At 38.8% G+C, this 16,137-nt stretch overlaps 1 protein-coding gene and 1 long non-coding RNA gene across 2 annotated transcripts in view; both read left to right on the forward strand.

The window, feature by feature from the left end:
- CDK19 (cyclin dependent kinase 19) overlaps positions 1 to 16,137 on the forward strand; it is a 121,069-nt gene that overhangs the window by 85,963 nt on the left and 18,969 nt on the right. The window contains exons 5-6 of the mRNA XM_035321388.1: positions 716 to 773; positions 1,996 to 2,127. Coding sequence (XP_035177279.1) covers positions 716 to 773; positions 1,996 to 2,127 — 190 coding nt within the window. The remainder of the gene's footprint in view (positions 1 to 715; positions 774 to 1,995; positions 2,128 to 16,137) is intronic.
- On the forward strand, positions 2,134 to 5,260 carry LOC118164092. Its single transcript, XR_004749333.1, has 2 exons — positions 2,134 to 2,822; positions 4,454 to 5,260. It is a non-coding gene; the product is annotated as an uncharacterized LOC118164092 (long non-coding RNA).

Raw genomic sequence — 16,137 nt, forward strand, 5'->3', positions numbered from 1 at the left:
GTGATATCTTGTGCAGATTTTATATGGCGTTCGCAAACAGCTTGTTGAGAACAACTGTAGATTGCACAAAATGCCTATAAAGACTTTGTTCTACCTGTATATATTTCTGTCTACAGTGCAAAAAGGCTCCTGGATGTAGCTGTATTATATTCCTGTTTTAAGTAAATCCTCATTTGAGAATCTCTCAAATTCTCTCTCTAAATTCACATGAAATCAACTTACTTTGTGGGAAAAAAATGTTTTTTGCCAATGTAATTTTCTAGCATCCATACATTTCTAGCATACTAGCATACTAAGATTTGGAATAATTTTCAATAAGCAATGTTGGCAAAAATAATTCTTCCTGGATTATGGATGTATAAAATGAACATTACCTGGTATAAAATTTTCCTGTAGAAGAAAATCTCACAAATGAGCCTCTGACTGTTCTGGTAAAAATGGGAGTGCAAATTTAAATAAAGATTGCAATTTTTACTGTGAAATGTTGAAGTACTTCACAGTTTTTTTAATTGTGAAATTGATAGATAGGAATAAAAACCAAATGTCAGCAAAATTGATGTGTGGTAATTTTAGACATCTAAAAGTACTTAGAGAAATGTTTATTTTTCACTTACGCAAATTCTTATTTGTATAAAATAAATACACATATTGTTGTTATTCCTAAAGGTAATCATCAAAATTTGGTCAACTGAATATTCTGCTTTTGGTTTTCCAGAAACCAGCAAACATTCTGGTAATGGGTGAAGGTCCTGAAAGAGGAAGAGTCAAAATAGGTAAACATTCTGAGAAAGTTTCATTGCACAGCTAAGATTAGTTACTATAGCATTGCTATTTATATACTGTGTTTGTTCTTAACTATTTTTATGTAAATACCATGCATATGTTTGCAGAGGTCCAGAGATTTGCTGTGCCAAAAGGTTATTGGGTATCAAGGTAGGAAACCACAGTAACTGCGATGGATTTTATCCAAAATCTAATTACCTGTGCAGAACTTAAGCCTTAGTCATATGGATATAAACTTTTTTTTTTTTTTTTTTTTTTTTTTTTTTTTTTTTAATAAAGCATGTGGCAATCATCAAGAAACTAGTAATGTACTGGAACCTCTTTTCTATTAATTTACTTCTGTCATATTTCAAAATGTTCAGTTAACCATTTTGTATTCATATACTTGAATTAGTATAGGTAACTGCAAGAAAAACATACAAGGCATTTCATAACTTTGGAAGCAGAAAGATAGAGGTGAAGTTTGGGTAAAAGATAAGTCTCAGATTTTGATAAAAAGTGTGTTTTTGAATACATACACACATTCTGTATTTTACCTTCTTGCATTTCTTAATTTTACTTACAAGGATGTTTCTAGAGAGAATTTTTGGTTTTAATAAAATCCCTGCTTACATTTCAAATATCTCTCTGTAGCCGTGTACACTAGCTGATTTCATTAATTTCTATTTATTCTGATTCTCTGAAAGAGAAAATATTTTTTCTTCATCTTGAAGGCAGTCCCTCCAGATCAAAGATGAGGCAAAACAAACTATGCTGTAATTATTTTGTTTTTGCACTTTAGATAAGCACGTAGCAGTCACAAGGTATGTCATTACAGAACAGCTTTGTATCTAAAAATGAAAGAGAAAGGGCACGCTGGATTTAGAGACCTGTTGCTATTGAATTTAGTTAAACAGGTTTCTATTTCAGTTCTATTTAAATAAATGGGCATCTGTGTTATGAATAATTTTAACAGTACCATGGTGGAAGCACTTAAAAGTCAAATGTTTTCCTTCATAGTCTTGTAAAGGAAGTAAATGGAATTTTGCCTGAGATAAATTTGGCCCAGTATTGTTATGAGTAACCTGTTGGTTACTTAGAAACTTTAATTTGTATGTTCTAATGTTTTTGAGCTTTTTTTTTCCTAATAGTCTTTTTGCAATATTGTTAAATTATGACTTGCTATTTATATTATAATTTCAAATGTTCCTTTTTTGTTTTGCATTTTTCCAGCTGACATGGGTTTTGCCAGATTGTTCAACTCACCTTTGAAGCCATTGGCAGACTTGGATCCAGTTGTGGTGACATTCTGGTACAGAGCTCCAGAGCTGCTACTTGGAGCCAGACATTACACAAAGGCTATTGGTAAGTTCTGGTGTAAGAATGAGGCTTACCTTTAAGTTTTTAATGGAAGGTGGCCATGTAGTAGATATGGTGATCAGCTGACCAAATAGTTTTTTTCTGGAAGTAGCAATAGGTAGAGGGGAGAGATCCAATCTATAGTGGATAGATCCAATCTACAAAGAATTAACACAGACTGAAAATTTTTGAAAAGTTGGTGCTTTTACTTTTTCAATATGAGTTAAGATTAATGATACATATTGTAAATGTATTTTGTTCTTTATTAAAATATTCTTTGGATTGGTCTATATGGTTTTCTGTTATGGACTTAAACAATCTTCTAAAATCTTCACAAGGGAAAGAGTATGGCTCTTAAAATGGTTTTCATCTAGAGTGCTACATATCCAGATGCTTTTGTGAAGTGTGTGGCTTCATAAAGAGAAGGGCAGTCTCCTACACTGTGTGCAGTCTGCAGATCATTAATTCCTGAGGTCTTCTGAAGCTCCATGTTTAGGAAATGCTGGTAGCTAGGTTCTTGTCTTTCTCCCTACTTCATAGGTTCCAGAAGCACAATCAGCCTTAGTGTCCAACTGTGTAGAGAATAAAAACACTGAGATGCACAGGAGGTATCCCTGCCTGTGCAGGTTAGTGTATCAGAAGAGAACTGCTAAGGAAGCAATGTCCCTCTGTTGAAAGAAATCACTCCTATTTGTACAGAGGTTGGCTTTCTTGGCAATTGCAGGCATCTTCCCGTTACAGAATTTTTCAGACATGGTATGTGGGCCTTTGTTCAGAAAGGTACAAAACACCATGTTCAAGTAGCATCTTAGTTGGGTAGACTAAATAAGGTCTCAGAGTCTCAAATAAAACTTGTTTATCAAACTGTCCTCTTATGTATGAGCATACTGAGAAAGTTTTAAAAATGAATCACCTGACTTTTGATGTGGACTTACACTTCACGTTTCATTACTTCTCTGCCGTTTAGGCAGAGCATCTGTCTGGTGCTGAGCTGGGCAAATGCTTGTTTGTTGATCTTGCCTTCAGAATGTGTAAAGAAGGGCAAAAAGACTTCTCCGTAACTGTAGTCAATGAGCATAGCTAGAAAACCTTCTATCATCAGAGCTGCATGTTGCCATTTTTGGGGATATATAGATTCAGTCTTGCGGGCAGGTGATCTGCACATGTATCTTTGGACCAAATTTGTCAGCATGAAGAAGGGAAAAAGTCAGGGTCTATATGATAGGCTTCTTTTTCCTTTGTTGAAGTGGAAAAGCTTAACCCTTAAGATGGCAACGTCTACATTAGCAAGTAGTGTGGCAAAGAGAAAGTGTGTCCATAAAGCAAAATGGTAGCAAGTGCCTGGCTCCCATGTTACAGACCTTTTGGAGAAAAGGGAGTACTTTGGGATTTCTCTGGTGTGATTCAGTGGCTGATGCACCTCTTTTGGTTTAATTCATGCCAAAGAAATTAAGTTTGTGTACTCTGAGAGAAGTTTTCTTGGGACAATAAAATACAAGAAAGCAGAGTCCACTCTGAATTCAGACCATGCTGCTGAGGTATTTTTTTTCCAGACAGGTAATGAAAACCTCTAAGAAAAAAGATTTCACAACCTTTCTGGATTACCTGTTTCAGTGCTAAATCACTCTCATAGTGAAGATTTTTTTCTTTATGTTTAGTCAACCAGCCCTGTTTCAATTTATACCCATAATTTCTCATTCTCCTGTCATATACCACCACTGAAGTATCTGGTTCCATCAGCTCAGACACCTCTCCTTAGGAGTTGGGGGGCTGCTTATAGATCTCTCTTCCATCTGAACATCTCTGTCCTTCAGCCTCTTCTCTTTTTGGGTTGCCAGGAGTGGGGCTCGTGGGTCCCTTCCAACTTGGGATGTTCTATGATTCTGTGATTCTCTCAGGGCAGGTGCTCCAGACTATGGCCATCCTGACAGCTATCCACTGAACTTGCTCTGGTTTATCAAAGGCTGTCTTATATTCAGGCCCCCCTTCAGGCAGAGTGTAACCAATTAACCACTGTCCTCAGACTCTGATGATCCAGACAGTTTTTCCTGAAACTCTCAAACTGTAATCTGCTACTTCCCTTCATCACTCCACTGTTTTGTGGGTGTTGCAGCTAAGGCTGCCATTGGTTTTCACAACCCTACCCCAGTTTTTCCTACTTTTCTAATTAGGACATTAAAGAGATGACATTTGTAGCATCTGTGTGAAGAAATTCACCTCAATATTCTCCATAAGTCCCTGTGATGACCGTGTTCACGTCCTGTTTATTCTCCCTGACGCTACGTATCTTGCTCAGCCTCTCCTGCAGCATACCTCAGGCGGTTGAGGCCAGTGTCATCCTGCAGCCAGAGTCCAGGGTGTCACCACTGTCCCTCTGGAGTTTGCCTTGGTTGAGGCTTCTGATTTCCCAGCACATCTTCTCCAGTGGGTGCTGGAAATGGAGCCTTGCAGTGTCCCCCTGCTCCTTCCTGGGTGTTGCACAATCCCTCATTGTCTGGAGCAGATTTTTAGGGCCTGCTTTGCATCTGCCACCATGCAGACCGGCCAGCTGACCTCTAAAGTATGTTTGCTGCACCTTGCATTGCATGAAAACAGTTACTAAGAGTGTTTAAAGAAAATACCATTGGAATTACTTTAAATGCTTATAAATTAATGAGATACTTTAACTGCCCTGCCCCCGTTGATCTTGTGAAACACTGATGTGAGCTGGTTACTGGTTGATCTGAGTGCATGATAGTGACGAGTTACCGTACCTGGCAGTTACCCATTTTTGATAGGTAGTTTATTGTTTGCAGATTTGGTGAGTAACATTATCTCAGGATCTCTGATTGAAGAATGAATTAGTATAATGCCATTTCGTTGTTGTTGTTTATTATTATTATGTCATAAGTTACTTGGTTCATGTCCTGAGGGATCTGTAGTCTATACTAAAAAACAGACAGAAGTCCCTATGAAACTTTGGAGATGAATGCTACTTCAGAGAGATCGTTTTTTCCTAGTGGTTTCTTATTTCTAAGGCTTGTGTTTCTTGTACCAGACCCACATCCATGAATCTTCAAGGGGGGTGTGAATGGGTAGTACACAGCATGCAGCGTGGTATTAAGGGCATTCAAAATGGCTTGGCTAGCAAAGTAAAAAATACAGAAATGGAAACGAGGAGAGCTGCAAGGTAAGGTTCGTAGGCTGAATAGAAGATTGGAAGAGTATATGACTGAAGAGAATAAGAAAAAAAGATGAATAGGGGCTATCTGTCTGCAGCTTTAAGTAAAGGGAAGAAGTTAGTAACAAAATGACAGCAGTGATGTTAACATACTTAATGAGTCTAGACTTGTGTTTTGCTTCTAGCGTTATGTGCACTTATAAAAAGGCAGGCTTAATGAGCTAATCACACTAGTGAGAGTTGCAGTTTAACATGAAGGTTTTTGGCAGAGGATGCAATTCTTAAAGTCCTCTTAAATCTCTGTGCAAGAAATACAATTTTAACATCTCTTAAAATTTACATGATCCTCAGGAGCCCTAATGTATCACTTTTCATAATTGTTCATCAATTATGTAAGACTCTCATTTAACTGCTGTTCAGTTTAACATACTCATTTAAAAGAAATGTGATTTGATACAGCAACTTACGAAAAGGTAAATGGCAGGATACTTGGTATAGTTTATTTTACATAGCTGTTTTCTTACGCCTTATGTATAGTACAGAAAATGGTGTAATTATAAATATCAATAAAATCAGGCTAAAAGCGTGGTCGTATCAACTTTGGTCTACTCTTTTCCAGTTTTGTCACTGTGAGAAATGCTTTTGTTTGAATTCATCCTCATGAAATATTGTCCTTTTCATTTATTTGCTTGCTGACCAGGAAATTGTTCTTAACAAGTATAACGTCATATTTTGAGGAGGGAGACACAGGAGTCAGGAACGTACTGTTGCTAAAAACAGATAAATATCTTCTGCTTTCTGCGTGTTAAAAGTATGGTAAAAAGTCTATGTTAGTTTCATGGGAAATAATACAAGTTTCCTGAACTGTGAACATTTACAGTCTAAGCCCTACTTGTTAATAAAGTTTCCTATATAATCTGCTACCATAGATACAAGCAACTAATTTACCAGAGGAATACAAATTGGGAGAAAAGGTGTTGTAGAAGTCAAAGTTCACTTTCTATTCTATTACCACAGTGTAAATCTGTACTAACTTTATTGTAGCCTGTGGAAGCCTTGGTTTGAATTTCCAGCACCATAATTCAAAAGCAGAATCTGTTCCCATATGTTCATTAGATCCTACTACTCTAACAAAGAAGTACGACATGCAAAGAAAAGGAGCTTGAACAAACTACAGGTGAAACCTGTGACCAGGACCAGGAAACCTGTGACCACGTGACCAGGACCAGGAAACCTGTGACCATGTGACCAGGAAAATATGCTTGTGATCATGGGAAAATATAAAATGTTTGTGATCATGGAAACATTAATAAAATTATTCAGTTCTCAGAAATTCTGCAGTACAACAGAAAATGCTTTTATACTGAAAATACTAAAGAAACAAGGTTGAAGCCACAAGGTTCAATACCCCTCTCATTGATGGGCAAAGACTTCTGCAATACAATTTTAAGGAAAAATAAAGGAAATGACTGACGCAAAGTGAAGGAGAAAGTAAACTGGCTGTCAGGTTGAAAAGTGACATTAGTCAGATTTTTTAACATTCTGGGTATATCAAAAGAGGCAAGAAAGTGACTTTGCAAGTAAAATAATAAGTAAGGACTTTTCTATCGTAAGCTTTTAAGAAAGCATGTAAGTCTCTACTGTGATTCATCCTGGGACATCTTAATAGCATTATACTAAGGGAAGAGCATAATTAAGGCTTGTTTTCATCAAGTCGTAGCTTGTATAGTTAGCAGTGCTATCAGGTAACATTATCTTACCTTTCCTTATCGCTTGCCTTAATTAATGAATTAGTATGTTTGATAAATGGTATCAGATGGCTTATAGAATTTTAGATTGTTTGGATTTTGTTGCCAAAAGGTTCTTTAGCATGATCCCTCAACCACCCCCTTAGCAAGACTAAAACTGTCCTGCACCATGGGGTTATTTATTATGAAAAACCAATCTGAGAACCTGAGGTATCTCTTCAGCTTAGTTACCTTTCCTCACTTGTCTAGATTAGAAGTCAGCAGGGATGTCAGCAATGGCCATGTGGCAACTGTGTTTTCCAGCCCAAACAAGATTTACATATAGAAAAACCACAATTTAAAGCTTGGGCTGCACGCTGTCTGCACCTTGTTCTGTTTCCAGACTGACATATGGATATGGAAGCTGGAAATGTGTGAAAGGTATAAGCTGGTATCAGAATGCCTTTGAAGGCAAGCGTCACAGGAAAATATTAGTTGTATCAAAGGGAATGAGTTTATAATGAATGCTGAGGTCCCTTAGAGCTTCAACAGCTCAGTTCAGTGCAGGAAAAGAAGAAAGGGAAATAACTGGGGTGTATTAGGTAGGACTTAGGATGGAAATATGTGCATATGTGTTCCATATTGCCTGTGCAGTGAGTCCCGCACATTCTGAATGCATCAGATGTACTCGCTGTGTGCGCAGATTGTTGGCATGCTGGCCCTGCCGCGGGGCCTCTGGAAATCTTGGACCAATGCCTCAACTTCTTCTGGTCCCTTGTTCTGGGAGAGTGCGTGGGGAGGAGTTGAAATAAGACCTATCTGGAAAATCTTGGTAAACCAGAAACTACAAATGGGGCCAAGCAGAAGACTGAATAGTCTGTAGGAAAAAAAAATGCAGGAGGGGGGTTCCACACCTGTGGTCTGTGGATCATGGGAGCATGGGGAGTGCTTTTAAATGTCCCTGGGGTAATTCAGAAGGTCAAATCTATAGTCAGTTACCTTCTGTTTGCTGCATAGGGATCTGCATCCCTGTTTGAGAGACTTTCATTCTGGGGGGCAAGGGGTTGTTGGAAAACTAGAAAGGAAAGAGTGGAGAAGTTTAGAAAATATTTATGTGCTCTGAAAAGGAAAACTCTGGATACACGAGGAAGGGAGCCTTGTTCATGCCCTGGGCAATGTTATACGGCATGGGAAGTAATTGGATTCAGATGATATTTTGTGGTAAACTTACTTTGGCATGTGGTAAACTTTCTTCATTTTGATTATCACAGTTGTTCTCATTCTTTTTCTGAGAGGCAAAACATTTAAATACCAAAGATTAATTGTTGCTCTCTTATCTAGTTATTGCAGGTACTAGATGATTTACTGCCGTTTTTTTCCTCTTGCTTGACAGTGATCTCTAAAATAGTATACACTTCTTTAAAAAAAAATAAAAAAAAATTATTGTCCTCCACAATCTTATCGTAGCAGTCACCTAAAAATGTGAAGCTTTATAAAGGGTCATTTGAATAGAACATTTTAAAGCTACATTGATTAGTATTTTATGAATCTTGAGATGCTGACAGCATCTCAAGGGATATCATCCACAGGTTTGTTATGCAGCTCAACACATTTCAACTGTTTTGAGATCCAGAGATCCAGCATACCAGTTCTTCTAACTGCTCAGTTGCTGTCTATTCTCAAATACATTGATGTCTGGAAATAAGCTGGTAAAGCCTGTGGCCATTGGCAACTCTGAAGAGTCTGGGATATGTGTTCAGTGTCCACTAGCTTAAGAATTAGGAGAATGAGAACTGTGACTCACAGTGCAGTGGGTCACACCCGTCTCTTGTAAATCCGGGCGACATTTTCTAATGTGGGCCAGACAGAAGGTTTATCTTTGTGGGACAATAAGCTGAGTCTCTGGAGACATAGATTGACATACAAATTCAGTGCCAAGTGTTGTATGTAGTTCACACCATGTCATTTAATCCATCCCCTGTGCTGCTTCATTATGTGTAAAACGGGGATGCTACTGAATGGTAGTGTCCTGAAGATAGAATCAGTTAATGATAATAGGGAGCTCCTATAAAAGTGTTTCAATTTTTGTTGTTGTTGTTAACTTTGTTAAACTTTTGTAAAAGTTTCTCTGAGAACCTGGGATGTTGTTTAGCGTCTGTTAAGAAATACACGCATTATGGACTTCTTAAAAAACAAACAAAGAAACCTCACTGAATTGTCAATCACAGAGGGGAAAAAGCAGATGCTTTTGCCTTTTTATTCAATACTTTGGCAGATTTGCTATTGCATGGTGTTTATTCTGACTTAACTGCGTGTGGATTATTTTAGAGTAAGAGAAATAAAATAAGAAAATAACATTTAGAAGCCAGAATATCTTCTGTAGCAATAACTTTGTTGAGAAACCACTTTCAGCAAGAGCTGCCTTCAAACATATGCTTAGCACTGTGTACATCAAAAATTGTGATCTGTGGGCCAAAAAACCCTCCATGCCCATAAACAGTCTGCCCATTTCTTTTTCCTTCTAATTTCTTTTTCCCTCAGCCTGTCAGCTTCATGTTCTGCCCAGCTGTTAATAATCATGGGGCCTCAGGAGCAAGCATGTCCTGTCCTTCCCTTCCCTTGTATCTCCCTGAGTTTGTTGCTGATCAGGCAGATGAGCTGTGAGCAGTACCACTGACTCTCTAACCCCCCCAGGCAGCCTGCTCCGGGAGCTCAGTTTAAAATATGATTTGGGGTGGGTAAGACAGAAGTTCTCTTTGCCGTATCTGCCACAGCCCAGAGTAAATAATGGATCCTAATGTGGGAATGGAAAATAAATGATGATAGGAGAAAGCAAGAGTCAGCATTTGGAGGAAGCAAAGAGATGCATCTTGCCCACTTTCTCTTCATACTCAGCTCCGTTCTGTATGTGTCAGGATAAATTGTTATTCCTTGGAATGTTCTGCAAGTACATTGCTCCTTTTACATATATATATGAACAGGTGAAGGGTTTGGTACAGAATCGAGCTTGCATCTTAGAGATGATTGAGATGATTGGTGCTACTTTTATTTTTTATTTCTTTACAAGACAATGTACCATAGGCTAATTTTATTTTCTTAAATTAAACACGAGGTTTTCATTTAAAGATCCAAAAGGTTGTCTGTTACAAAACCTGGGTCTGTAAACATTTTGCCCTAGCTAATTAGTGCAGTAGTGAAAGCTTTTAGTGTGCCCTATATGCTATCAAATCTAAACAGTTCATTCACAAAAGCTGGTTTTCAGACTTTGAAACTACCATCTTAACAAGGTGAATACTTGTGGTGCGGAGGGATATTTTGGTAAATTCATCAGTTTGATCTTCAGGCACAATTATTTCAGCAATATGAACTGAAACTGTCAACGCGGCAGTACTGATTCAGTAGAATGACTCGTTACCAGGACAGTTGGGATTGCTTCACAAGTAGACGTCTTGGCAATAGCTGTGACTGACAGCAGAATTGCATTTCACAGCCGTTTATTTCGTTGCCTAGCCAATGTAGGCGCTTATAATTATGTAGGAGTTATTCCCAGTGCCTTATGAGAAATAGCTGCGAGGTTGGACTCCTTAGTAACAGAAGTGTTAAGAGATCATGAGGGCTTCTGTTGAGAAGGAAAAAGGGGCCTCTCAGAGCATCTAAGGGGCAAGATTTCTTTGCGTGCATTCTCTGTTGACTGAAATAAGGTAGGCATCAAAAACTTTAGCAATTCCCAGAAAAGACTGTCATGACTTGTGAATTGGAAGAGGCCATGAAAATACTCTCCACACGTGTTCCTTGTAATAACTCAGACTGCCAGATAGCAGGCCTTTTGCTCATCGTATGTTAGCACTAGAAGGTGTCGACATGCTGGACCTAGTGAAAATAGTTGTAGTAGTTAGTGACACAAACCAAATGAGAGTACGTGACAGGCCATAAACTCATTGTCCCTCTTCATTTAGCATGGAGTTAACCTCCAAAGAGCTCCATTGTGAACAGAAAAGCTGTTTTGTTAAGATACTCTGATACAGAATTCTGCATTTAATTAGGCATGAGGAAAAAAAAGTGTATTTCCCTTTCAGAGAACACGTACTGCTGTCTTTTCATTCACTACCGCTCAGGAGAGTGCAGAAAATGGCAACAATTTTCTAATGTGCTATGCTATTTGTGAAATATAGATTGTACAGTATTGGAAACGTTAACTACAGTGGTGGACTGAGATGGAAAAAGATGGAGGAGGAAATGGAAATTAATGGTAAAGCACTGTAATTAGGAATCAGGAGTTCCTGGCCTTCCAGCCCTATGACCAGGTGATACTGTTGAGCATTTTTGCATGGGATGAAGTGAATGTCTAAAAAACCGTGGGTGTTCCCTGAAAAGCTTTGTAAATACTGTTTCACCAAACAGTGGCAAATCTTGCCAGTTCTTAATTGTTTCCTCATTGTAGGAGGAAATGGTAACAACTTCTGCATTAGATGTGCCTAGTACTTTGCAGCATAAAAGGCTCTTGTGACCTGTGTGATGGAAAGCTTTCCTACTTCCTTTACTTGCTGCACTTGTTTGATGTTTGGTAGGGGGAAGCAGCCCTCAGGCTACAAAGCTGCCCTTTGTGTCACCCGTTACACTTCTTGTGCTTTTGATGAGTTGTCACTAAAAGAACGTTTTTCTCCTGCTTTTGTTTCCCTGCAAAGCTTTGGCAGCCTGCCAACGTAATGCTTGGCCCCTGCGAGGTGTAAGCACTGCAGTTGCTGGAACAAAAGCAGCAGTACGTGCTTTGCCACATCTTGGAGGTACCATAGCTGACAAAAATAATAGCCCTCTGCCTTTTCTGACACATCTGAAGGCTTCGGATTAGGGAGAAAATGAGGTTGTAACACACTGCCCTCCCCAGAGCTCAGCACTTGCCCCAGTGACCTAATTCCCTGCCCTGAGGTGGCATCACCTCAGGTTGGAGCTCACCCCATTTTCTGGAAGAACTGAGAAAAGGGGAGAAAAAAAGATGGGCCAGCTTTCATGTGACCACCACTCTGTTCTTTCTCTCAAGGATGTTAGCCTGCTCTACTGCTGTCCTTGATGTAGTTAAGCTGTAGTTTATACAGTAGTAGTCTCGGAAATGCAACTGAAGAGTTTAAGAAGTGCTGATGAAAATGTGGTATATAGGATTGGGGAGGGATTTGGGAAGACAAGCAATGAAAATCACTGCAAAAGTGGTATATTTAAAGAACGTTACTTTTTTGGCAAAGGCAAATATTGGAAACTTGGAAAATATTGGAAAATTTGAAAAAAATTGGAAAAATGTTGGTAAAAGTTCAGTTCTTTTGCTTTATGCTACAACCGCTGCTGAGTTTGCCTTTTGCCTGCCTTGAGGATGCCTGTCTTCTTCAGTACCTGGGTTGCACAGGGAAAATAGAAAGTTGCATATTGATTCATAAATCTGGAATTTCTAAATTTTCAAATGTGGATGTCTGTAAATTAAATTTCTTCAATGTGGATTCTTTGCAGGTAATTTTTTGCTGCACAAGAGGACTTATTAGGGCTCCTCATCCTACTGCCACTCATACTAAGTACCGTAGCTGTCTTTTCATGCTTACTGTATTAAGTTCAGTGTTGCCAGTTAATGTGTCTAATGCACAGCAGAAGTCTGAAGTCATATGATCACAGGTTCTACATTAAATGCAAATATACTGAGCAATAGAAATTTAAGTGGGAGAATAAATAATTTGACAACTTAAAATGATACGGTATAAACTGTTTTTCAGTGAAGTTCTGTTGCAGTGCTGGTTGTTAAAGATCAGTAAAACATCGCCTAACTTGTAAACAAGTGATATCTAATTTCTGACCCTTTGCTCACCAGCTGACACAGTTTTTTGCTTCCCTTGGAAAAATCTGTTGCATTTAAATGCTTGACCCATTATCAGTTCTTCCTAGGTGTCAGTCTTTTTAAGTCTAATGTCTAGGCATTTAAAATGAGCCTAAAAATGAATAAACTCTTACAGGGTCTCTATGCTTGTAGGTATAGTGGTATAGGGGAAGTTTGGCTCAAGTGCTATAGGGGAAGTGTGGCTGGAAGGTTGCCCAGCAGAAAAGGATAGCCTGTTGGTTGACAGCTGGCTGAACGTGAGCCAGCAGTGTGCCCAGGGGGGCAAGAAGGCCAGTGCCATCCTGGCTTGCATCAGAAACAGTGTGGCCAGCAGAAACAGGGAAGCAATTGTCCCTTAATACGCAGCACTACTGAGACTGCACCTTGAATACTGTGTTCAGTTTTGGGCCTCTCACTTCAAGGAGTTGCTGGAACACGTTCAAAGAACAAGAAAACCAACAAAGAGACTAGAAAATAGGACTTATGAGGAGCAACTGAGGGAATTGGGATTGTTTAGTCTTGAGAAGAGGGTGCCGAGGGGGGAATTCATCACTCTTTACAACTACCTGAAAGAGGTTGCAGTGAGGAGGATGTTGGTCTCTTTTCTCACGTGACATGACATGAAGACATGGCCTCAAGTTGCTCCAGGAGGCGGGTTAGATTGGATATCAGGAAAATATTCTTCATGTAGAGAGTGTTTAAGTGTTGGAAGGGACTGCCCAGGGAGGTGGTGGGGTCACCATCCCTGGAGGTGTTTCATGTGTTTATGTGGCTCTAAGGGACATGGTTTAGTGAGGGACTTGGTAGGTCAGGTTGGCGGTTGACTTCATGATCTTGAAGGTCGTTTCCAACCTATATGATTCTGTGATTAGGCCAATTGATACTTACCTGAAAAAATTAGACACATTTGCCTGCACAGCCCCTTCACAGGTTTCCAATTATTTGTTGTCCTTGCCTTGATGAAGGGTTTGGTGAATCTTACATAAACATGGTAGCTCCTACATGTGACCTAGGGTGCCTTGTTTGGGCTTAGCCTTTCCTAACTAGATAATTGGTACCCTGGTTGTAGCATTAACCCTTGACAGACGTAGAGAAGCTGTATTCTGGCATCACTTTTCTGTTCTCTTCCTTTACTAGTGTTCACACGTATGCTAAAATCTAGACTTTGTATTCAAACCAGAAGAAAAAAATGCAGGCTGGTTGAACTACTGATGCTATTAAATGAAACCTCGCCATTGCTGAGTTCCTTATTGGTTGCAGCTGAATTGATGATTTTTTTTTCCCTTTCTTAACTTATTTTCTTCAACAGTTTTATTAAAAGAATGAGTCCTGTCTTCAAATGAAACATTTTAGTTAATATGCATGGGAAAAGATGTTTCATTTTGAGAATCAAGGCTGTTGCTCAATGAATTGTCTTATTGTCTTAAATTGTCTTAATATTCTTAAAAAATGTTTGCAAAATACTGAAACAAGCACAGCAATGAGATTATTCTGCCGTAGAAATGAAAGAATACACATGCATTTGTGTGTTTAATCAACTCTATCATTACATGAGCTTTATTGGCATCCTTTTGTAGTTGCTCCTTGGCTACAGCACTGGAGTAGAGTGGGTCATATAGGATTTCTCAGATTTAGTTGCTGACCTATAAAGCTATCATGGGCACAGGTTTTAAAACTGGGCCATGGACAGACATACAAGTATTCTATATATCATAGAACCAATCAAGTCTCTGGACCTTCAGAAGTTTGTTGCTTTCTACAAAAGCCTTTCCTACGGATATTTTCTGTACAGCCCACCTCCTGAATGTTTATTCCATTGAGCTGTTTCATCGAGGAGGAAACCTCCTACCACATCGTTTCTAAAACCTAATGACAGTGGAGGGAACCATAGAAAACTTTATAGGAATGGTTGTATCACTCTGGAAAACTCATTAGGATTCTTCTGAGACATCAGATTGGAAAACAGTATCCAATGCAGCCTTTTAAAACCTCTGTGGCCCAGTTTTCAGTGGTTCTGGGACAAAACAAGTGGATACAGTTAGCTTTGGCTCAGGAGCAATGAAACAACTTACCTCTTGATTATTCGTGAAGTAGGAGTGAGAGAAGCAATTCTTAGAAAAGTGTGCCTTTTTTTTTTATTGAAGAAATTGTATCACAATTTCATTGTTATAAAACATTTTAAGAAATTTGTGTCGTGTTAGAGGTAGACGTGCACTAGAGTAATAATGCATTGTGGCTGAAAATTACAGGGGCAAAGCTTAAAACACATAAGCACTAAAGGCCATCTTTTGAGGGGCAGTACTCCTTATTTGGTACACATTGTTTGATTCTTTAATCAATTAATCATTAATCTTTATGAAGGATCACAGACCAAAACCATTTGAAATGGCATCTGGAAGGGAAATTTCTAATTATTGCCACATATTTCCATAGTCAGATCTGAAGTTTGTATTTGGTTGACTAACATGAACAATGTGGGAGACAAATACCAATTAGGGATGTTTGTATTCAAGAAGCTCTTAAACTTGCCAGAATCTAACAAGGTATTCCTGCTAGAAGAATGCCACATGTGGTAAATAATCACTGTAAATTATGAACGCTATTAATAAAAAAAAAAGGGGAGGGGAGAACCTAGACAAATTTGGCAGAACAGCATTAACTGTGAGAATGGTTTCAATATGTGCCAAGGTTGTGTTCAAGATCAAGTTACAAAGAAGTTAGATTGACAAAGGGAAGAGCCTGACCTGCCTGTGCTACAAGGCTATAAGGCCTTTTCCAGCTGTTTAATCTTCACTTACGGAAATGAAAGCTTCAAGTTTTCTGTACTAAGTACTTTGAAGCTGCAGGGTATCTAGCAAGAAACTTAAAGGGTTGAGCCCCAGCACTATGACCTACTGGATGACTGGTTGAAGTGTTTTCATGCTTGACTTGTCTAGAAATGCCATCCCATAGCAAATAAAACACCAACTTGGGAGCTGTCAGTGGTCATTCAGATGTAACTTTCAGTTACTACAGTGTCCATTTTTTTTTGTTTGTTTGGCTGGTTGGTTGTTTTTTTTAACTTCAAAGGATTTAAATTTTGCTCTCTGTATTAATCACAGAGTCAGGAGTGGGAATTCACTGCCACAGTGATAATTCTCTTGCACGGTTCGTCTCATGAACGGACAGAGTTTGATGTGTCAAGTCAGGGACATTTCCTAGTTCAGCTTTGCTGTCAACAAGAATACTAGGTGTTTTTGTTGTTGTCATTTTTCAGTTCTTCAAATGGAAAAGAT

The sequence above is a fragment of the Oxyura jamaicensis genome, chromosome 3 (assembly GCF_011077185.1).
Source record: "Oxyura jamaicensis isolate SHBP4307 breed ruddy duck chromosome 3, BPBGC_Ojam_1.0, whole genome shotgun sequence".
Lineage (NCBI taxonomy): Eukaryota > Metazoa > Chordata > Aves > Anseriformes > Anatidae > Oxyura > Oxyura jamaicensis.